Consider the following 21,031-nt stretch of genomic DNA (forward strand, 5'->3'; position numbering starts at 1 on the left):
AGACATGGCAGAAGCGGTCGGATGGAAATGTCTAGGACCCCAGTGGCTTGGTGTAGGATCATAGAGAGGGAGCAACGCAGATTCAGCCGGCATCAGTACCCGTACTCCTTTGTATATATATAGCTCCATCCTTCTCCCTGATGCGTTGGCCTGGCCGGCGCACAATGACGAATATTACAAACTCGAAGTTACTGATCCCTCGTGAGACTTACATGTGGTAGTGCGCCCAGGAGCCCACTTATTAGGGAATTTCTAGTATACAGAAAGACGGTCAGGGTGTGGAATAAGATAAAAAATAAGAACGCCACCCACGTCGTGGTGGAAGAAAGATTGGAGGGGAAAAAATGAAAGGGACGAGACTCGAACTCGCGCGGGTTGCCCCACCAGGAAACAGATGTTAAGCTGACCTTAACCTGGCGCCATAACCAACTCGGCCACCCTTCCGTTGAATGTAAACTATAAGTCAGAAAATGATTTATATTCTGTTATTCCCAGCTCCGAGTGTTTCAAGCGCTATCCCACACCATTCTTTTTCCCATCTCTCAATGAACTGCCGTCTTGTAAACCTATTCACAGGAACGAGACTCGACGAGTGCAAGAGCTAATAACGGGCCCGTTGTCTATCGCGAACAGCGTCGCTAGCCTTAAAACCTTGACCACGTCTACCGCTAAACTAGTCAAGGCGATGAGCGACTGGTACACAAACCAAGAGTCTTCGTCCTTCCGGAGCAAGATGCAGATCCTCAAGGAGACACTCGGGAAAATAAGGAACGTTATGTGGGCGTACGAGGCTCACGAGTTCACCCATCCCAAAGAGAAAGAAAGAAAAAGAAAACAGCGGCAGCCCATTGACCCTGGCGCCGAGACTCTGCGCGAGCTCGGCATCAACTTTCGCAAGCTGCACCCGAAACTATCTTCTGGGCTTCTTGCCGAACCATCCGGGGGGTCTGGACTTTCTCTCGGGAGGCTTCAGCATAAATCGTCCCGACAAGAGACGTTGAAGGAGATCGAGAGGCTGCATGCCGTCTTGGAGAGCCAGAACGTGACTTTGCTCATCGCGATGCAGTAAGCGCCACCATCACCCACCCTAAGATGATAGAGCCCTTCTGAGATGTCTGTTCTCCGGGACCTGCTTGGTGGCGGGTCAGTCTGAGATCCTGGTCATGATTTTCAATGTTGTCCAGGGGCTATCAATATCCGAAGAATCGACACAGCCAGCGTGTGCGAGTGCAGACCACACTTCTGATGGGGGGTTTGCACTCCATGTTCGATACCGACGACGATGACGACGACTACCGCTCACAAACACTGTCGTTGGCACGAAAACTTCCTGTCTTTCGAAGATTGGCGTTTAACATGGACTGCCTCTGGGGGAGACCAAGATGGTTCTGTAGCATTTGCAAGCGGAGAGCCTTTGGACCTTCTTCCATCTGCGGGATCAGCTGAACATACCAATCGTTCAACTGTGAAACTGGGTATAGAGGGGCTCAAGACAGGTAGTCCTTCAACGCGGGCGACCAAGGAAGTCATAACGCCTCGTCATACCCCGTTGTATGAAATCATCTCCCTCCTGAACAACGATGGTAAGAAAACAACGTTCGGATATTTCCTATCTAACAGCCGCGCAGGGCACGAATATATTTGCGGGTTCCCTGATGCAGTTGACGCCTCAGACTTGAATTCGAAAGGTGACACCTTTTCCCCAACGCCAAGCGCCAATTACATCCTCTGCCCTGGACAGCATAGGCTGTACTGGTATCGATCCGCCGACAGAAGCATCAGACAGGTTGTCGCCATGCCACTGGGATGGAACTATTCCGCCGAACATCGAGTCAGCGGGCACGAGTTCATGGGTGGGATCTGACTCAATACCGCATGTCGGCTCAGGGACCCGGCTGAGTTCCGCAGTCTCAACGGCCTCTAACATTTGGGAAAGGCGCTGCGTCTCGACTCCACTGCTGAGGATCTCGGGTTCAGAGTTGGCGACGTGCTTGCCATGGCAGACTTTGACCCTGTCATCAAGACTCTGGACGACGTCGAACTTGATTTCTCTGATGCTACCTATAGGCCAGAGCAGCCGCTATGGAGTCCTATGGATAGCAACCACCACCGCATCTCAACTGTTCAGAACATCCTGCAAAAGGTCAATCACCGAGCTAAGATATTGGAAGGCGGTGCGCGTCTACACACTGTGAATTCTGGACTTGCTCATATGAAGATTGTCGTAGATGAACGTAATGCGATCAAAGAGCCCCCCATGTTGCTCTCCACATCTTAGCCTGGGTTCTCTCGCCACACAGCGTCTACACCACCATCACTTGGGTTGCGGACACTGCAATAAACGCACGATGAAAAACAAATGTACCGAATGGGCATTCGACTTGGAGCCTTCATCATTGAATTCTGGGCACAGTTGGCCAGTCCAACAATGCTCGCTCAGCTCTGTACCCGCGTCTTATACCTTGGCAAATGACAAGCCACTTATTGTGTGTACCAATTTATTACTTGGGCCCTTGACTGATCCCTCCACTGAGCGTGGCCCGCCCGTAGACGACCGGTAGGGTTATGTTGACTGGGATATGCGGAACAGAGGGGATATGCTGGTTAGGGCAAGAGGTGCCAACATGTATCGACAAACGTTTACTTCTGACTGGCAAATGTCTTTAGGAGCCGGGACAAGGCATCCGCAACAGATCTACAGGATCTCCTCTCACCAGTGCTGGGACTGGAAGAATAGTCGCTTCATCAACGTGTAGATCCTCAACGCGGCGGCCTTGCAGAGCGTAACCGGCATTCCGGCTGGGACCCCGGTGTCATTAGAAGACTACCAAGAAAAGTGACACAGCTTACAGACGCTACTATCGCCATCACAAAGAGACTACCCTACGACGATTCCCGAACCAACTATGCCAGAGCTGAGTGTCATCAGTTCCTTGGACCGCGAAACATCTTATCAAGTTAAGAACAAACGTCTAATGGTTTTGTGTCCTCAATGCGAGAGAAACATGTGTAACGCAGCGTAAGTTAATTCTCATTATCGGGCATGATCGCCTGAATGCAACGGCGTTCATTCATCGCGCATCGTCAGACTACTACCTTTCAAACACTTGCTCTTCTCAGACTGCAATCAACTTCAACCACCTGCCTCAAGTATGCCACGACATGAACGGATGAAACCGCCTTGTCAGGCGTCATGGAGCCATCCCTCCGATGGGCAAGCCCTGGCCAGCAACCGGTCCAGCCCTTTGCGATAAAAGACTCATGCGAGCTACTGAGGGCCATACCGCATTATTCGAGGTCTCACTTATGTTCTCAAACAGCCGAGGATGTGGCGGAGGAGATAACCAGCATGAAACCGGGTGAACACGGAGTCTTTTGGTACAATTTCATTGTCTCCAGTTTGAACAAGGCCGAACGAAGGCCAGATTCAACGCTGCATCGCCAAAGCCTTGATACTGAGCAACACCAAAGCTTGTCATGCGCACCGAGTATATCTCCTTCTCGGCTTGGTGTCCTTGAAGATTACATCCCAGGTACGGTTGCTGGAAAGGGCCTTGGGGGTGGGGGTTTCGAGAGCCTCTGCCGATTGTGTCAGGCTTCCAGACGACCCATGGACATCCCGAGGCTCGGAAAGCTTCGACCTGTCTCGAGGCGATTCGTTGAATCGATGCTGAAAGAAGGCGTTGACCCACAGCACCTGGCCGACTGGGCCTATTACGCCAAAGAGTTATTGCGCCTACAAGCTGATCAGAGCTTGGAACGAGTCGTCGACTTCCTTGGCGAGCGGCGACTGATCCCATACAGAAGACTACGCCGTAACCGTCTTCCTCTCACCAACAAGTTTTTACAGCGGCCCGCTCTACCCTGACGACCGCGTCCTCCATCATGCACTGCTGCGAGTCCTCGTGGCCAACGGGGTCGACGTCAGTGCCCGCGACCACCTAGGCCGTACCATGCTCTGGAAAGATACGGTTGTCGGGGGACTGCAGCGCCCGCGCGGACGCGTCCTGGACAATAGCAACAACAAGGTGTTGCACCACACGGTCTCGCAAGCGTGCTGTCCCGGCTCGCGCGACTCGGCCGAGGCGCGGATGTGACGCTGCCAATGCCGCAGGGCGCCTATCGCGATTGGAGATGTAGGGTGCCCGGCCGCGAAGTGGAGGATCGAAGTCGGGGGTTTTGACATACTGATGAGGAAACCTGCTGAGAAAGCGCCTGCAGACGATACGAGAGGTGCTTGACATTTCGCGGACGGTGGATTAGACAATGTGTTTGGAGTTGCGGTCCCAGGGGCACCGGGGAGTTAGCCCTACGAGATGGCGGTGTATCATTAGGTTTCTACAGCTGCGTTCGCGAGAATCACGAGCCATGATGGTCGGGTATCTACATGTGACGTCCCCCGGGGTGGGTGGTCGACTCTGGAATAGCTGCTCAGTCATCGAGGCCACCCCATTCTTCTCCTTCATCCCCGCCTAGTTTTCTGGCGTTCTTGATCCGCTGTTTGTTCGCCGCGGTGGCTCCTTGTATGTTCGACTCCTTGCGTCGGTCCCACTTGCTCTGGGACGAGATCATGGCAGCGCCGTGGCTGCGTCTCGCCTCGACGCCCTTCTCCTTCAGCTTCTTCTTGTCCGCCTTGCTCACGTTGGGCAGGGCGTCGAGGAGCCACTTCTGGACGTTGGCCTGGTCGCCCGTCTTGCCGGCCTGCTTCTCGCTGGCGGCGATGACGTTGGCGACGCTCTTGACAAAGGGGATGTCGTCCGCCGTGTAGAACGTGACGGCGACGCCGCCCTCGCGGCCCGCCCTGCCTGTCCGGCCGGCGCGGTGGACGTAGGCGGCGCTGGAGCCGGGGACGTCGTAGTTGACGACGCCGTTGACGCCGGCGAAGTCGACGCCGCGGGCGAGGACGTCTGTCGTGATGAGGATCCAGACCTCGCCGGCGCGGAAGCGGCGCATGATGTCCGCGCGGGCCCTGTCTGCGAGGCCGCTGTGCAGCGCGGCGATCCTGTCGGAGCCACCGGCCGCCAGTGGGATGTCGTACTTGAGTTCCTCCGCGAGGGCCGTCGCGCGCTCGATGGTCTGGGTGAAGACCAGAAACGGAGGCCGCAGCGGCGGGCCCGAGTCGTCTCCAGCCGTGGGTCGGAGCAGCTGGCGGAGACCCAGGAGCTTTCCCTTCTCCGTCGCCGTGTAGACGAGCTTGTGGGTGACGTTGGGAACGGCCGTGTCCTTCAGGCCGACCACCAGACGGATCAGGGGCTTGGACTCGGGCCTTGCCGACTGCGCCTCGGTGACCAGGGTCTCAATGTTGGAGCCAAAGGTCGCCGACCAGAAGGTGGTCCTCAGCTCGGGGTTGGTGCACGCGGACCAGATGGCCATGGTCTGCTCACGGAACAAAGGGTCCAGGAGTACGTCGGCCTCGTCCAAGATCAGAGACGTCACCGTCGGAAGCTTGCGCTTCGTCTTGGGCGACCCCGACGAGAGGAAATTGAACAAGAGCGCTGGCGTCGTGACGAGGATGTCCACTTTGACGACAGACTTTGCCCTGGCGGGCTCCGTCTCGCTGTCCTCGTCGTCATCTTCAGACTTTTCGCCGCCCTCTTCCTCCTCCTTCTCCTCGTCTTCCTCTTCGTCCTCGCTCTCGGACTTCTCCTCTTCCTCGACGGCGACGCGCATGCCCTTCTTCATGCCGGCAACCTTGATGCCGGAGTTCTGGGCTAGCTTGCGTCCCTCATTGACAATCTGGAAGACAAGCTCCCTCGTCGGCGCAATAATGATGGCGGATAGATCGTGACTGTCGTCGTCCTCGGCAGAAGCCCTCTTGTTCATGATTGAGTTGATGGCGGGGATCAGGAAGCTGATCGTCTTTCCGCTGCCTGTCGGCGCAACGGCGAGGAAGTCGACGCCCTTGGAGACGTCTCCGAGCTCTTTCCTGTTGGGGACCTCTTTCAGGGCAAGCTTCGGTTGCAGAAGCAGCGGTAGGGCGCCCAGCTGCACCTCTGTCGGCACCTTGTACCCCTGGTGTGCCAGGTTGTCCGCCAGCAGCGGCGCGATGGCGTAGTTCGTCCGGAGCTGGCGGAAGGTGGTCAGCGGCTGCGGGTGCAGCTGGTTTGTCTCCTTCTCGGCCTCGACGGCGACCTTCTTCTTCTTGCTCTTGGTGACCTTGGACGGCTTCTTGTGGCGTTCGGAGAGGAGGGTGAGCTTCAGCCGGTGGGAGCGGAGGATCTGTCGGCACTCGTCTTCGGGGAGCAGCTTCGGCTTGACGGCGGGCGCGGAGAGGGCGGCGTTCTTCTCCTTCGGGGCGGCGGCGGCGGCGGCGGCCTTGTCTGCTTCCTCGGAGGGGTCGGGCTTGGGCGCGAAGAAGTCGACCTCGGGCAGCTGCTCCTCCTCCTTCTCCTCGACTTCCTCCTTGCCGCGCTTCCTCTTGTGGCCCCGCGCCGACGGCACCTCGTCGTGGAAGAGTTGGGGGTTCGTCCGGTTGCCAGCGGACGGCAGGTTCGCTGCCGACTTGTTTGTTCCCTTGGCGCCCCTGGGGGGCTGCTTGATGCCGCGCGACAGGACTTTGAGGATATCCATGGTTGCTCGTGCAGTTTAGTTTTTTTCCTTTCTTCTTTTTCTCAAGTGAAAGGTCTAAATCTAAATGCCTTTGCTGGGAAATGCGATGAACATGGAAATTTTAATGTGGGGACGAGGACAGTGTCCGCACAGTTCGCGCCCTGTGCGGGGTTGCCGAGTCTGACTTCAGACTGTGTGTGTGCGAGGGTCTATTAATGCTTCAACTGCCTGGCATCATACATACCCAAAGGCGTGATCAGCAACTCAAACGAATTTAACAAGGCTCGAATATTGGATAACAATGAGACCATGTTAATGTGTTTCGTTATCGCAGTAATTTGTGAAGGCGCCCTCTCCACAGGCAGGGTCACAATAGTATAAGCCAAGTCTGCATCGTAACCAGCCCCGGACTATTCAACTCATGCGCTGGTTACTCCGGAATGGAAACACCTCAAACCACTATGACATGTGTCTCGATTACTACACAAGCTCTGGAAGCGGGATATAAAGATGAGCTCATTATATATTGGTCTCGTGATGTATGTGGTCTTCATCAGCTGGAATCCCAAACCGACTCCTCCCCAACACCACTCCTATCACTTGCGTCACTCTCATCCACCCTCCGCCCGCGATAGTGCCTCTTCCGCTTCCTCGTGCCCGTATCTTCTGCTCTCCAACCCTTCCTGGCGCGGATGGGCTTCAGGAAACCGTCCACATGCACTGCACCAAACATCTCGTCCTCGCTCTCTACGTCCACCTCCACAGCCTGTCCAGGATGAAACCTAGCCACGTGCCGCTGCAGGTTTGTTCTTCTGCCAAAGCCTTCAGCGGCACGCGGGCATCCCGCCACAGGACAGAAAAAGAGACCGACAGAGGATGTACGGGATGTACTGCGGCCCCGACTCGGCGTACGGGAACCCCGTCCACGAGTAGCGTCCGAGTCACTAGGCGGAACGCTGTCCCGTGCTAGGCTGCCCTGTCTAGACACTACGCGACGTCGCAATGCGGGTCTTTCAACCTCGGAATCCGAACTAGATAACGAGGGAGACTGGCGGCGGCTGCTGCCGGGGAGGTAGCGAGTCCCCTGGGGCTTCAGTCTCTCAGAAGGCGGCCCCTCGAGGAGCGTCTGCATCTCCATTCCCTGGCCGAAAAGATCCGCACACCGCTGCGCCGCCCTGGCCACCACCTCTGGCTTGAACCCCGCAAGGGATGCCGCTCCCATGACATCGCTCCAGTCTCTCAGTCCCCAGCTGCCCAGCATCGACTCCCTGGCTCTGATCTTAGCTCCAGCCCGAGTCTCGGGGGGCAGATCCCGCTTCTTGCGCGGCGACCTGGACCGCGATGTCTCCGCCTCCGCCTCCGTCTCCGGCTCCTTCCTCTCCCCCTCGCCCTCTTTGCCATCATTTACCTCCTCGTCTGACGAGTACGGGATGCGCTTCTTCCGCTCCCGTGCGATCCGGATCTTCATTTCCTTCTCCGTCTCCCCCGGCAGCGGGACCAACGCCTTCCTCGGCCTGCCCCGCCTTTCCGTAGAAGGTCTCTCCGGCTCGGGCGTTCGAGGCGCTTTGCTGCGCGGTGCGCCTTTCCTCTGGCGCCTGGTGGCGGACGACGCGCGCGACACTGCGGACGCTACACTAATACCGTCCGAGAAGGCATCGGACGCGTCGCCCTCGGTGGCGGAGGCGGAGGAGTCTGTCATATAGCTCAGGCCGGCGAGGCGGGCGTTGTGCAGCGCGGCGAGAGTGTTGTCGAGTGTGGAGAGTATGTGGCGGACGGACGGGCGTAGGAGGTCTGCAGAGAGGTCGTCGTCGGCGGATACGACTGCCTCGTAGGTCTTGGCGCGCTTCGGTATCTCCGCGTCCTCATCGGGCTCTGCTTTGGTCTCTCCTTCATCCGAGAGAACATCCTTCTCGTCGTCGGACGAGGCGGCAGACGGACACGACGGCTCAGTCGTTTCGCGGCCGGTATCATCCTGGGCCCTGGCAGCTTCCTTTTCTTGGTACTTCCGCTGTCGGCGTTGGAAACGCTCCTTGGCCTGGCGCAGAATCGTGGCCGTGAGTTCTTCTTCCAGGGCCGTGCTGGGTAGCTGCGCCTGCCTGTGGCGGATGGTGAAGTTGTCGTCCTCATCATGGGTCTCCTTAAGGAAATCGTCGCCCGGCACAGTTTGCGGGTTCATCGGCCACGCCGTCCAGAGGCTCGGCGGGCGCCACTCGCCGCTGTCGACAATCTCTTCAAGCGGTCTATCGGCATCCTAGATGATGACAAGGTCAGCGATGCGGGCGGGCCGTGTCTTGCCGACGCTGCTGCTCACCTCTGCATCAGGTTCTGCTGTTGCCGTTGGCCGCACCGGGCGGTGCTTGAGCGCAAATGCGTTGTAGAGATGCACCGATAGATCTCGGTCCCGCTCTTTTTCCATGGAGCGGTACAGAAGCCGTTCCTCCTGCGTGTACGTGTACCATGTTGACCTGTTGCCTTTCCAGCGATTGGGTCTGGTCTCATACAACTCTTCCGAGTCAACTGAACGGATCTCATCGGTGTCGAGGTCCCAGGATTCCTCGTTTGCCGCCATGGCTCAATAAGAATGACAAAGTTCGTCCGAAAGTCATAGAATCAGAGCTTTGTAACGCCATGTGTATATGCAGGCACGCAAATGAAAACGAGCAGGGTATCGAGCATCTAAAAGGCAGCCGATTTGAGTGGGTTGAGCAGAAGGTGAAGAAGGAAGAAAAACCGGGACCCGCCCACAACACACCGAAACTCACCTCAAGTCAAGCGGCTTTCACGTCCCGCAGGACTCGACCCAAACATCACAAACGGTCTTCGTCGGGGCTCCCTAGTTTTGTTTTGTTTTGTTTTATGTCTCATAGTGCCTCAAATCAAGCATTGTATTTCTTTTCCCAACACCACAATTATGGTATAACAAACGCCCTACTACATTCTATAAATCACAGAACAAGCTCTTTGCTTTTTTTGCTTTTTTTTACGCCTTGGCCTTCTTGTTGAGCTGCTTCTCCAGCCGTCTCCTCTTGGCCCGCAGCTTCTCGTCCTCGGCGCTCTTCTTGTTATTTGTGTACTGCATCTGCTCAAACAGCTTTCTCTTCTTCTTGCTGAGCATGCCCTTGGCCCGCTCGATATCCTCGGCCTCCTCGGCCATCTTCTTGGCATGCGCCTTGCGCGCAGCCTCCTTCTTGGTCTTGGGCTTGGTCTCCTTCGCCTTGACGGCGCCGCCCGTAAGCTCGGCCTCGAGCTCGCGCTGGCGCTGTGCCTCGTCGTCGTCTTCGGACTCGGCCTCTGCCTCGTCATCGGAGGCACCGTCAAAGTCGGAACCCTCGTTCTCCTCGTCATCCTCGTCGTCTTCGGAACCAGCGACGTCCATGTCGCCGGCATCCGCCTCGTCGACGTCCATCTCGTCGTCGCTCTCGGCAAGGGCCTCGCCCTCGGTCTCCTGCTCCTCGAGAGGCACAGTCGGGTCGTAGGCACCCTGGACCTGCCTGACGAAGGGGCTGAGATGGGGGGGGAGCTGCGCGCCGGGGACGTACTGGTCCGGCTGCTTCAGCTCCTCATCGTTGACGCTGTCCCAGACCCACTGGGGCTGGACGTATATCCGACCGGGGATGCGCTGGTTGGGCGCCAGCTTCTGGGATGTCTGGTTGTCCTCGCCATCGCCTCCTTCATTGTTCGCGGCGTACACCGGGGGACGGTCGACGATCTGGTGAGTGATGGAGGGGTCGCGCTCGTCGGTGGTGAAGGCACCCTCGCCGAGAACGGCATCCCAGCCGATGCGCTTGCAGCCAAACGCACGCAAGAGGAACTCGAGAGGTTGTCTGGGAGTCTCACGGGAAAGGAAGAATGTGCAGTTGCTGAACAGCTTGGCCCTGTCAGAGCTGGAGTGCTCAGGCTGGGGGAGGACGTCGCCGCCGGGCGCGACAGGCTCGAACTTGTCAATGGCGTTGGTGGGTTCCTCGGTGGATTCGGTCTGCTCCTCCGTCGCGGCCTCCTCCTCGTCGGCGCCGGATCTCTTGAGCTTCTTGAGAACCTTGTCGACGGCGGCCTGCGTCTTGGGGTCGACCTTGTGCTGGGTCTCGCCGTTGGTGATCTGCTTCCTCTCCTCGGGTGCGGCGAGGTTCTGGCCCTCGAGGGTGAAGGCGGCGAGCTCGGCGGATTGGTTATCCTTGTCCTGGTCAAACTTGGGCGGGTACTTGAGGCCGAGGCCGGTGTACAGGCGGAAGTTGATGAAGCCCAGCAGGGTCATGTAGAACTCGACGAAAGTACCCATGATGCGGAAGTCGACGTCGCCGACGATCCTCTGGTTGAACTTGTAGGGTACCAGCCACAAAACGTCCTCGCCATGGATGTTGGCCTGGTAGTAGATGCCCTTGATGGAGAGGAACGACTTTGTGACGCTCTGCGACACGATCAGGTAGTGCTGGAACTCGAGGCAGAGGCGCTCGCAGCGCGCAATCATCTTGGCGGGGACGGACGAGGTCGAGGGCAGGTTGGCGAACAGGAACAGCATGGAGAGGCAGTCGTCAAGGTCTCTGACGGCGTCGACAAAGGTAGGGTATCGCTCTCTGATGACGTGGTCGAGGGTGTGTCGCGGCTTGCCAGTCTCCTCGGAGCGGGAGGCGTTCTTCTCCAAGCGCTTCGCATCGCCGACGTCTCCACGGCCGAGGGCGCGCGAGATCTTCTTCTCGAGGGCCTTTTGGTCGCGGAACTTTTGCAGGAGCGGCTCGTGCAGGAGGTACTGAATGTCCTTGGCGTAGTAAAAGGTCGTCGAGGCGGTCGAGGACTTGGAGACCTTCTTCTTGCTGCGCGGCTCGCGAGGGTAGATTCCCTTCCAGATGCAGAGCTTGCGGAAGTCGGGCAGGCTGATCTGCAGCTTGCGGATGGCCTGGTTTCTCGTGACATAGTTCTTGGCCGCTCCGGCCTGGCCCTTCTTCTTGATTTTGCCCATTTTTGCTGATTTTTCTTTTGCTGACTGGCGTGGTTGTGTTGCGTCGGGAGTTGACGACGGGTGTTTGGAAGCTATCAAGGACTTCTGACCGTGGCGGGGCACCCGCTCTCGACTTTCTCTCTGAACTTTTTTTCCATTGAAATTTTCTGCCGGTGGTTGACCGCCCGAGGGTCTGCCGGGACGAGACTAGTGGTATCTGGTATGATTTCTGATTGGCTGCTGTTATCTAATCAGCAGACTTTCTCCAGCTCCAGGGGTTCAATCCACTAACTGTGCTGGAAGCAAGGTCGCTATTCGCTGACAGAGCTCCTTGCCCCCCCGGTCCAGCCAGGTGTCATCCACCTCCAAGTCACCCCCGTCCCCGTCCCTTACCTCATGCGTCCGAATTGCAACGACCGACCCGCGAATTGCAAGCTCCGCGATCCCGTCCTTCGACATCCCGCGATCCTCCGGCCCGCCCTTTGTCTCGTCTCTTCTTCCCTCCCCTCCCTTTTCCTCCGGGCCATGGACTGAAATATGACCGGCGGTACAATGACTCAGGGAGGCAACAAGACGGGTGTCTACGCCGCCGCCGCGGCGCTGCGTCTACTACTCTTTGTTGCGTTCCCCGGTCTGCCTGATCTGCTGACTGGCCGCGTCGAGATCTCGACCCCCGTGACAAGCTTCAAGCGACGTAAGTGCCAATCGGGTCCCCCCCCCCCCCCCCCCACGACTGCCGACTGAGAGCAGCTTTGCTAACGACACGGTCGATGCGCAGTACAAGAAGGCCTCTTCCTCTACAATCACAACGTCTCTCCCTACGACGGCGGCGTCTACCACCAAGCGCCCCTCTTCCTCCCCCTCTTCTCGCTGCTCCCCGATCCGAAGTCGCTCCCCATCTTCACACATCTCCTCTATGTCCTCTTCGACATCCTGAGCGCAGATGCCCTCTCTCGAATTGCCGACTCTGGCGAGGCTGGGTCCTCGCGCCTCTTCACCTCCCCGCGCCGCGGCAAGAGGTGGAGTGGCCTCGTCGTCGCATCGCTGTAAGTTTGGCCTCCCCCTCCCCCTTTTTCGACCTTCGCCCCGAACCCTTCTGACCCTTGTCTACTTCAGCTTCCTCTTCAACCCATTCACAATAGCAACATGTGTCGGCCGCTCCACTTCCGTCTTCTCGACATGCGCCATCCTCCACGCTGTTGCCAAGGCCATCTCCGGTGCGCCCCTCGGCGCAATGGTCGCCCTCTCCTTTGCGACCTACCTCTCCATGTACCCTCTGCTCCTTCTGCCGCCCCTCGTGCTCCTTGCATACGACCGCCAGGATCCTTCACGTCGCGTCGCTTCTACCGCGCGCTTTGCCCTGACCAAGGTCGCCGTCGTGGCCGCCGTTCTCGCCGCCCTGTTCCTCATGTCCTTCCTCCTGACGGGCGGCTCCTGGGAGTTCCTGTCCAGCACCTACGGCGCCCAGCTGACGCTCAACGACCTGACGCCCAACGTGGGGCTGTGGTGGTACTTCTTCGTTGAAATGTTCGACTCGTTCCGCCCCTTCTTCCTCGCCGTCTTCTGGCTCCACCTCTCGAGCTACGTCGGCCCCCTGACCGTCCGCATCCGCTCCCAGCCACTGGTGGTCATCACCCTCCTGCTCGGCATCTTCTCCATCTTCAAGCCGTACCCCTCCATCGCCGACACGAGCCTGTTCCTGGCGATGCTGTCGCTCTTCCGCCACGTCTTCCCCCTCATGCGCTACACCTTCGTCGGCGCCGCCACCATCATGTACGCCTCGTTTCTCGGCCCGGCCTTCTACCACCTGTGGATCTACGCCGGCAGCGGCAACGCCAACTTCTTCTACGCCATCACCCTCGTGTGGAGCCTGGGCCAGAGCTTGCTCGTCAGCGACCTGACGTTTGCGGTGCTGCGCGACGAGTGGGAAGTCGAGCGGCCCGAGATGGTCGGGAAGGAGATCCGGCAGATCTAAACCGGTGTGACTGGGCAGTTTTTGTCGATTTTATACGCGGCGCCGAGGAAAAGATAAGGAAAGAAAGAAGAAAATCATTCCGAGGTCTGCAACACCCCATTATATGGGAACTCTGAATCGGACATTGGTAGCATAAAACGGTAGCATGGGGAGGGGTATGGCGGACGGCTCATGTAAACCAAAGATAATCGAAACAGTATTATACATGTTCTACTGGGAGACTTTTGTGCCTTTTCCCATGCCTTGTATGGGCTATTTGGAGTCGCGAGCGCCCTGCCCAGCTCTTCTTTTCTTCTTCTTCTTCTTCTTCTACACTTTACTAATCCGTGACGGCCCTTCCGATATCCTGTTTGGTACCTGGCCAAGACCGTCTCTCCTGCCACCGGCCGCTCCTGACGCCAGTGCTTCGCCTTCTAGTCGACGGCCAGCTCCGACTCAACCACTCTGTGCTCCGAGCCGAAGCCCCCGCCCCATCCGGCTGCAGCCGGACTCGCCTGCGGCACTGGGTCCGCAAGCCCCAGCGAGAAGTCCAGCATGGCGCCCAGGTCACCAAACCTGTTCAGGCCCCTCTTCTCGGCCGTCCAAGTATGCGTCCGCAAGCCCCAAGGCGGGAGGCTGCGGTACGCCCACACCCCATACGCAATGGCAGTACCGGCCGCCAACACCCCGCCCGCGAGAGCGAGCGTCCTCTGGCCCGCCACGCCCTTGGTTTTGGCCTCTGCGCGGCGCCGCCACTCGTGGATGTAGGCCTCGCCGAGGTTCGGCGTCGCCTGCACGACGTTGTCGAGGAAGCGGGCCGCAGTGCGGAGGGCCGACGAGGGGGCCGCGACCCAGGGGAGGGCGCCGGGGCCCGTGAGGCACTCGTCGCGGAGGTGGGTGGCCATGGCGGTCAGGTGGGGGAACCTCTTCTCGAAGATGGTGCGGAGCCAGGGCTGGGGGAGCTCGACCTCTTGAATGAGGACGAGGTACCCGACGACGAGGCAGTCGAGAGACGTCGCCACGTCGCCGCCGAAGAAGCGCTTCTTCTCCCCCGGTGTTTCCTCGCCCCGGGCGCGGAGCTCCTCCAGCGGCGTCAAGGCGTCGGCGGTGATGGCGTGCAGCTTGATGCCCCGCGCGGTGCCGGTCTTCATCTCCTCGAGGACGCTCTTCCTGGTGGAGACGGGGAGGTGCTTCACCGCGCGGTCCAGCGCGCTACCCAGGGGGTCGGCGCCCGACTCGTCGTCCTCGGCGCCCAACGAGCCGAGGCCGAGATGGGCGCACCGGGCGACGGCCTGGTTGCGGAGCATACCGGGGACGGTCCAGCTCAGGGGGAAGCCGAGGAGGTGGCTCAGGGCGGGGCGAGTGACGGCAGCCCAGTTCTCGTGGGTGCCGTACAGGGCGGCGTCCAGGAGGGGCGCGAGGTGGGCGTCGACGTAGGCGCCGTAGGCGAGGGTGTCGGCGCGCTGGGACGGGGTGAGGCGCGAGTCCAGGTCCAGGTCCCAGGAGGGGGAGTGCGGCGAGAGGGAGGCGAGGTGAGAGGCGATGGCGGTGTAGCCCGTTACCCAGACGCCGTTGGCGTTGAGGGCGGGGAGGCGGTCTGGTAGGGCGGGTTCGTTAGCGAGGGCAACATTGTTTCAACGTGTTTCTTTGTGAGTCGTCGCGCAGTTCTTTGTGGGATTCTCTTTGTGTCGAGTCGTCATGATGGGAAGACGTCGCGTGAGGTCCATGCAGTGGCGAGCCTCAACGGTAAGAAGGGCGTGGGTATTGGAAACACAGGGGTAAATGGGCCGGTGTAAGTGGAGTGAGTGAGTGAGTGAGTGAGTGAGTGAGTGAGTGTGTGTGTGTGTGTGTGTGTGTGTGTGTGTGTGTGAATGAGTGTGTATGAGGGCGTGCATACGTACTCGATGAGTCAACGGCAGGGTCATTGCTTGGGACCAGGCGCCATTGGGAACTTGGGAGGGCTGTGTGGAGGTATGCGATGGCGGCGAGGCACTCGGCGTCGATGGAGGGGAGGCCGAAGGCCGGGCCCCAGACATGGAGTTCCAGGATATCCATATTGCGTACGATATGATGCGTGCGCTGTGCGTGAACGGGGAGCGAATGGGGAGTGAGTGACGTGTAGACTTGACCGTCAGCAGCAGACGCGGGCGTATAGTTCCGAGGTACTCAATGTACTCAGACCCTAGACGGCTCTCACTCCTCCAGGACCCTGATGTAATGGACAGCGTCGTCTTAGCGCAAGGACTTTGTTGAAGAGTGACGGAAGGAGGCGCTTTACCTGGCGGGTGACTCAACAGTATCGACGCACGTCTGTGACGGAAAACTCTGAGAGGATCTCGAAGGCAACAATACCACAAGAGGTAGTTCTGATGTTCGTGCGCGAAACGTTGTCGGGAGAGGAAGAAAACAGACACCCCCCCCTGCCAGTGCCTTTGTTCGCTTCAGCGGCGCGAAGACAGCGCACGTCGTCACTCTACCTAATCCTTCCTGGACGGTACGACCTCGGCGCGGACTCACGTGGCGATAAGCGAGGCCATGATCGATAACGCTTACATAAGAGAAGGTACATACATGCAGAGTACGGATATGTACTCCGTACTGTGTATCTGTAGGTAGCTCCACATTCGCCAACAGCGTTTTCCTTTTTGGGACAGAATTGACAACCCCCCCCCCCCCCCCCCCCTTGACGACCCGGTCCAAGACTCCAAACACGCCGCCTCAAGTAGATGATGAGAGTATCTCGACCCAGCATCACGCATAAGCTAGTCGATCGAAGCAAAAGACGGCAACATGCCCGACGACACGAGATGCGCCCAGCTTGGCATAATGCGCGCTACTCACGTATAGTGCCTGATACAGCACCCCCCTGAGGCCCTCTTGACGACGGTACCTATCACCCCAAGGGAGACGGACGGGCCCCGACGGCGGCGACAACGAAGGAAAAGCCGCGTGCAGGACGAACCTCCCCTTTCCCTTCGCCACCGCTAAGGCAGGTACGCGACACCGAATGCGCCAATCCTCTGCAACCGACCGAACGGTGTGGCAATTGGAATTCGGCGCAATCTAATTTCGTCCGAATTTCAGACGGATCAGAAACCTGGCGGCGGCCTGGGGAAACGGGGATTGACACGATCGACGTGCACCCGCCAGCCCTGATGATCGGTAACAACCAAATTAGGTGCCCAGAGCTAGTGTAAACGACAACCTCTCGAGCTGGGAAACGCAACAGAAAGATTGGTTGCAGCCCGATGTCTTCCACCCCCTTCGTTCCAAACAGATTCAAACGGTTGGTCGAGTGGGGGAGGGCGGAGGCGGCGGTCCACAGATGCCATAGACCCACGACGGTGTCGGAGGGATGTGGTACATGTCGGTCATTCCCGGCCGGTTCCTGGGGTAAGACGGCGGCGTCGCGTCGATGAAAAGGGGAACGACGTGATCCAGTCTTGCCGTCCTCTACCCGCACCTTTGGTTGAACTTGCCGGACTCCGAGTCCCTGAGCAATATCAGACAATCGTATAGTATCCCGTCCTGTACATGGTCTCTCCCTACCCCGGTCCAACATACATAGTAGTTTAAAGCGTCCCATCCGTTTGTGACAAATCGCCGTCGAACGCGAATCCATGTTATTAATATAGATGGACATGTGAGATGGCGGACGCCACGATGGATTACGTCCCCAAAACGGGCGGTCATTGATTCTCCTTGGTGTGGGGGGGGGGGGGGGGGGGGCGGCTTTCCAGTGAATACGGCGAGTCCCCCACGAGACGGCTCCGATTAGGTAGTTTAGATTCCCCTGAGACGTCTCCTCGCGCCGACGCCATCGCGTCGCCTCTAGCAAGCTTCACTCAACGCTCATACCTCTCGGCCTCTACCGACTGCTCTCCCTTGGGGGGGAACCCACGGACGTCGAGGCTGGATGGTGGCGCCCGTCTCTTGAAATTACACCTTCATGCCAACCCGCCCTCGACCTGCCGACACGAGCGAGGCGCATGTCTCCTATGCGACGTAGTGAGGAAAGGGAGGGGACCCCTAAAACGCTTAAACGACGGCGCCGGAATCCCGCGCAGCCTCCCCATCCATTCCCGCCAACGACGTTTGCGAGCCTCTCTTTCTCTTTCCCTTTATCTTTATCTTTCTCTCTCTTGTTCTTTGACTTTGAAACTTTAGGGGTCCGACGTTCCACATGCCGTCCTTCCCCCCCCTTTTCGCATGCATCCATCCCAGAAGGGCCTTCAGCCTCGTCGCGTGCCAACCAAATACGAGAACCCACCAGAAGGGGGTTTCCGAGAGTCTATTTTGCCTAAAACCTGATGTGTGTTATTGTCGTCCACCCGCCGGATCAGGTAGGCCCGGACAGTTGCTCCGTTCCAAGCGGAACATACTTTTGCGCGACCAGCCGTTCCGCACAACCATGTAAGTACCATCATGCGGCCGGGCCTGCAAATCCTCGTTCCAGCGTGGGAATGAAGAGAAACCCCCCCCCCCCACCGAAAAAACCCCGGAAGAAAAGAAGAAGAAAAAAAGAAACCAAAGTCACAGCGCAATGAGAGTTTGATTACCGCAAACCCAATGGCACACATACATACACACACATCAGCTTCCCTGTTTGTCGACGTCGTGTGGACGCGACGTGGACCAAGAGCTGCGGTAGGAGTATAAGCTTCTAATCTCAACGAGAGCGAAGCTTAAGCCGCAACCCCCCCCCCCCTTGACCCCTCCCCCCCGGTCAAACCCGGTCCGCCCGCCGCGACGCCCTAAGGCAATGTATAAGTCCTGCGTCCGCACCTAGGCGAGATGAGCAGCTGCGGCAAAGTCAAATAAAAATAAAGAAAATAAAGAAAACCCCCAAATGCTGCATGCCACTGGCACTTTGCCTTTACGTTTCTAAATTGAGATTGACAAATATCGTTGAAAACGTCCCGGATTCGGATCATACCACCCGAACCCGGGATCCCCCCCCCCCCCCCCTTCCTGAGTGGGATTAAGTTCGACCAGATGCTGGCAATACCAAACGTTGGACGGAGGAGAGTTGCGCGGCCGCCCTACCCGCGCCTCTCTTCCCCTCTCCCCGACGGTTGCGGCCGTCCCATATATACCCTTGATACCCGAAATGGGGGCCGAGGGGGAGGAGGGGCGGGGCGGAAGGAAATCATGGACGTCGCTGTGAAGAAGCGGGTTAGGTGACGGAAGATCCCAGAATGTCTCTCCCTTTTCAGCCACCAACCACTATAACCCCCTTGGTGTTGATGTCGATGTCGATATTCTACCCAGCGTGGAGATGTACCTATCACGCACCCCCTACGAAGACGTGAGATGGTCCCGCAGGGTAGGTAGAGTAGCTTTAGATATTGTGATATACCGGATTTTCCACGGCAGTGATGGCCAAGGGGTAGGGAATACTACCCATCTATCTCCTTGTAGTTTTTTTTCCTTTTTCCTTTTTAGCAGATGTGACAATCGAGAAACTGGGAAGGAAAGAGGGGGGCGAAGAAGAAGAAGAAGGGGGGGAAAGGCCCACCCGTCAGCGCTTTGCCTTGGTCACCACTCTCTCATCCATGTTGGAGCTCAGGTGAGGGTGTGCTGTGCGGCTGCTGATCGGGACGGGTCGGTTATGCGTGTTGGCCCTGGTTGGGTAGCACTGGGCGGGCGGGAGAGGTGGTGGTGTTCAGTTGGCCCCCAAGGCTGGCCGGGGGTATGGCAGGCAAAGACCACATGCCAGACTGGCAAGGCAGACAGGTAGACAGACAGGTAGACAGACAGGTAGACAGACAGGTAGACAGACAGGCAGACAGGCGAGCAGACAGACAGATAGGACAGATGGAAACAGAACAGAACGGACGGACAAGAAGGCGCGGGGCGCCTGCGTTCGTGGGCCCGCCGCGCACCGTAGCGTTGCATCGACAAACACACACACACACACAGATAAAGAAGTCACTGGATGACCGTCCGCCGGGCGCCCGCTTTTGGAGGGGAGGGGTGGGCGGTGTTCGGGACGGGCGGATGAACGATGGTTCGAGTCTTGGAAAGGAGGAGGGTGAAGATGGGCTCACCCCAGTCCCAGTCCCAGTGCCAGCCCCGCTGCTACTGCGTCTTGTACGGCCAAGCAGTGAGTGGGGGAGGGGGAGGAGGAGGAGGGGAAGAGACGATTTGAAATCTGGAGAGCGAGGACGACTTGTCGTGCGCGCATGGGGCGGCGGCTCCTCGCGCCATGCCGCCTCATGCGCAGAAGAGCAGGCGGCAAGGGGGAGGATGAGATGATGTGCTGGAGATGGAGCGTTTCTGCCTGGCCTCACACCGGTAGCGAGGTTTCGATACGGTTAGATCCGCGGAGGGCATTGGCAGGCAGGTAGGGCACGTCACATATCAGGCGGGCGAATCACATGGCAGTTTCTTTTCTTTTTTTGCTTGTAATGAATTATTTGTTTGGTATTATAACTTTGCTATAGAAACCCGTCCAATGCTGAGTGGACTAATCCCCCCTCGCGTCAAAGGCGGAAAAGGAAAGACGAAAACAAAACTCCCTTGACCCTTCCTTGGGCCAACTTTTTATAATCGCTCATAGCTAAGACTTTCCGTCGAATCCATCCGTCTTTCTAGGAAAGGGAAGGGGGGTATCGGCGACGACAAAGTGAGGAAATGGAAAGGGTTGGGAAACATCTCCGACAGTGCTCCCTTCTAATGATACATGGGTTGGTGAGGAGGTAGTGGTGGTGGTGGTGCGTCGATACGTGAGGGGTGACGTTGAAGTGTGTGTTCCTGGGTCCCGTAATGATGCTTTGCTCGTTCAGTTGGTAGGTCATGGATTAAAAGATAGTTGGTGATTGTTGTTTTACAAGGTAGTAAGGCGATGTAATATTGCAAAGTGTCTTGCAATCGATGATGAAGCCAAGTGGGCGGTATGGGCTGTTGCGTGTTCTCGGCATCGCGCGCAGGAGCCCAGCTCTTGGAGACGCGGGCCGGCACGAAAGCAGAAAGAGGACGGGGTTAGCAGAGAAGCTCGTTGCAAAAACGGCCCCAAGGCAACTCGTGGCCCCGTCGACGGAGGTAGGATAGTCATGTCTGCCCGGTTCTCGAGAGCGGTTGCATTGAGCCGAGTTTTGGCGAAGGTGGCTGAAGGCTGGCGAGTTCTTCCGTTCAAGGTGGTGTGCGGGTTTGGTTGTGGTTGGTTGGGTGAGTGAGATGCATGCATGCATGTCCAACACATGGTATGCGTGGATGGCGTGCATATCCTGTCAGCCGTCCAGTTCCATGTCGGCTGACAGGGCGGACAGGCCGACGAGACGTTGTTGCTTTCGATCGCAATGGATAATACAGGACCTGCTGGGTCGCGTTGTGTCCCGTTGGTCCGTATCTGACCCGACTGCGAAGCGAAGACACACCCAAGGCAGCTGCAATGGTGGGTGGTGGTTTTCTCGGATCACGGCCCCAAAAGGCCAGGGATGTTGTTGATCATTGTCAGGTTGTTTGTTGCGCGAGGCTGTTGTCGACCTGAGACCCTTTAACCCCGGTTGGGCAGAGCAGGAAGAGGGCGCTGAGGCGGGGGGCCGGGGCAGGGAGGCAGTTGCGAGGGGCGCTGGGCAGGCATGGTGACGAAG

The 21,031-nt window shown here is 58.1% G+C and overlaps 5 protein-coding genes and 1 non-coding gene across 6 annotated transcripts; 1 reads left to right on the forward strand and 5 right to left on the reverse strand.

Moving 5' to 3' along the window:
• Window positions 1-345: 345 nt before the first annotated feature.
• GLRG_13022 lies at window positions 346-444 on the reverse strand. Its single transcript has one exon. It is a non-coding gene; the product is annotated as a tRNA-Leu (tRNA).
• Window positions 445-4,431: 3,987 nt separating this feature from the next.
• GLRG_00753 (DEAD/DEAH box helicase) lies at window positions 4,432-6,570 on the reverse strand (the record flags this gene model as incomplete). The annotated part of the gene is made up of 1 exon (XM_008091438.1): window positions 4,432-6,570. The coding sequence occupies one exon, from the start codon at window positions 6,568-6,570 to the stop codon at window positions 4,432-4,434; it is 2,139 nt and encodes a 712-aa protein (XP_008089629.1).
• Window positions 6,571-7,102: 532 nt separating this feature from the next.
• Window positions 7,103-9,118, reverse strand: GLRG_00754 (RNA polymerase I specific transcription initiation factor; the record flags this gene model as incomplete). The annotated part of the gene is made up of 2 exons (XM_008091439.1): window positions 7,103-8,800; window positions 8,861-9,118. The coding sequence occupies 2 exons, from the start codon at window positions 9,116-9,118 to the stop codon at window positions 7,103-7,105; spliced, it is 1,956 nt and encodes a 651-aa protein (XP_008089630.1).
• A 411-nt stretch (window positions 9,119-9,529) lies between these two features.
• GLRG_00755 (pescadillo) lies at window positions 9,530-11,503 on the reverse strand (the record flags this gene model as incomplete). The annotated part of the gene is made up of 1 exon (XM_008091440.1): window positions 9,530-11,503. One exon carries the CDS (start codon window positions 11,501-11,503, stop codon window positions 9,530-9,532), a length of 1,974 nt encoding a protein of 657 aa, XP_008089631.1.
• A 531-nt stretch (window positions 11,504-12,034) lies between these two features.
• GLRG_00756 (GPI transamidase subunit PIG-U) lies at window positions 12,035-13,457 on the forward strand (the record flags this gene model as incomplete). Its single annotated transcript, XM_008091441.1, has 3 exons — window positions 12,035-12,176; window positions 12,261-12,528; window positions 12,599-13,457. 3 exons carry the CDS (start codon window positions 12,035-12,037, stop codon window positions 13,455-13,457), a joined length of 1,269 nt encoding a protein of 422 aa, XP_008089632.1.
• A 413-nt stretch (window positions 13,458-13,870) lies between these two features.
• GLRG_00757 (uncharacterized protein) lies at window positions 13,871-15,491 on the reverse strand (the record flags this gene model as incomplete). Its single annotated transcript, XM_008091442.1, has 2 exons — window positions 13,871-15,033; window positions 15,338-15,491. 2 exons carry the CDS (start codon window positions 15,489-15,491, stop codon window positions 13,871-13,873), a joined length of 1,317 nt encoding a protein of 438 aa, XP_008089633.1.
• Window positions 15,492-21,031: the final 5,540 nt, after the last annotated feature.

This window comes from Colletotrichum graminicola (genome assembly GCF_000149035.1).
Source record: "Colletotrichum graminicola M1.001 genomic scaffold supercont1.2, whole genome shotgun sequence".
In the NCBI taxonomy this organism is placed as follows: Eukaryota; Fungi; Ascomycota; class Sordariomycetes; order Glomerellales; family Glomerellaceae; genus Colletotrichum; species Colletotrichum graminicola.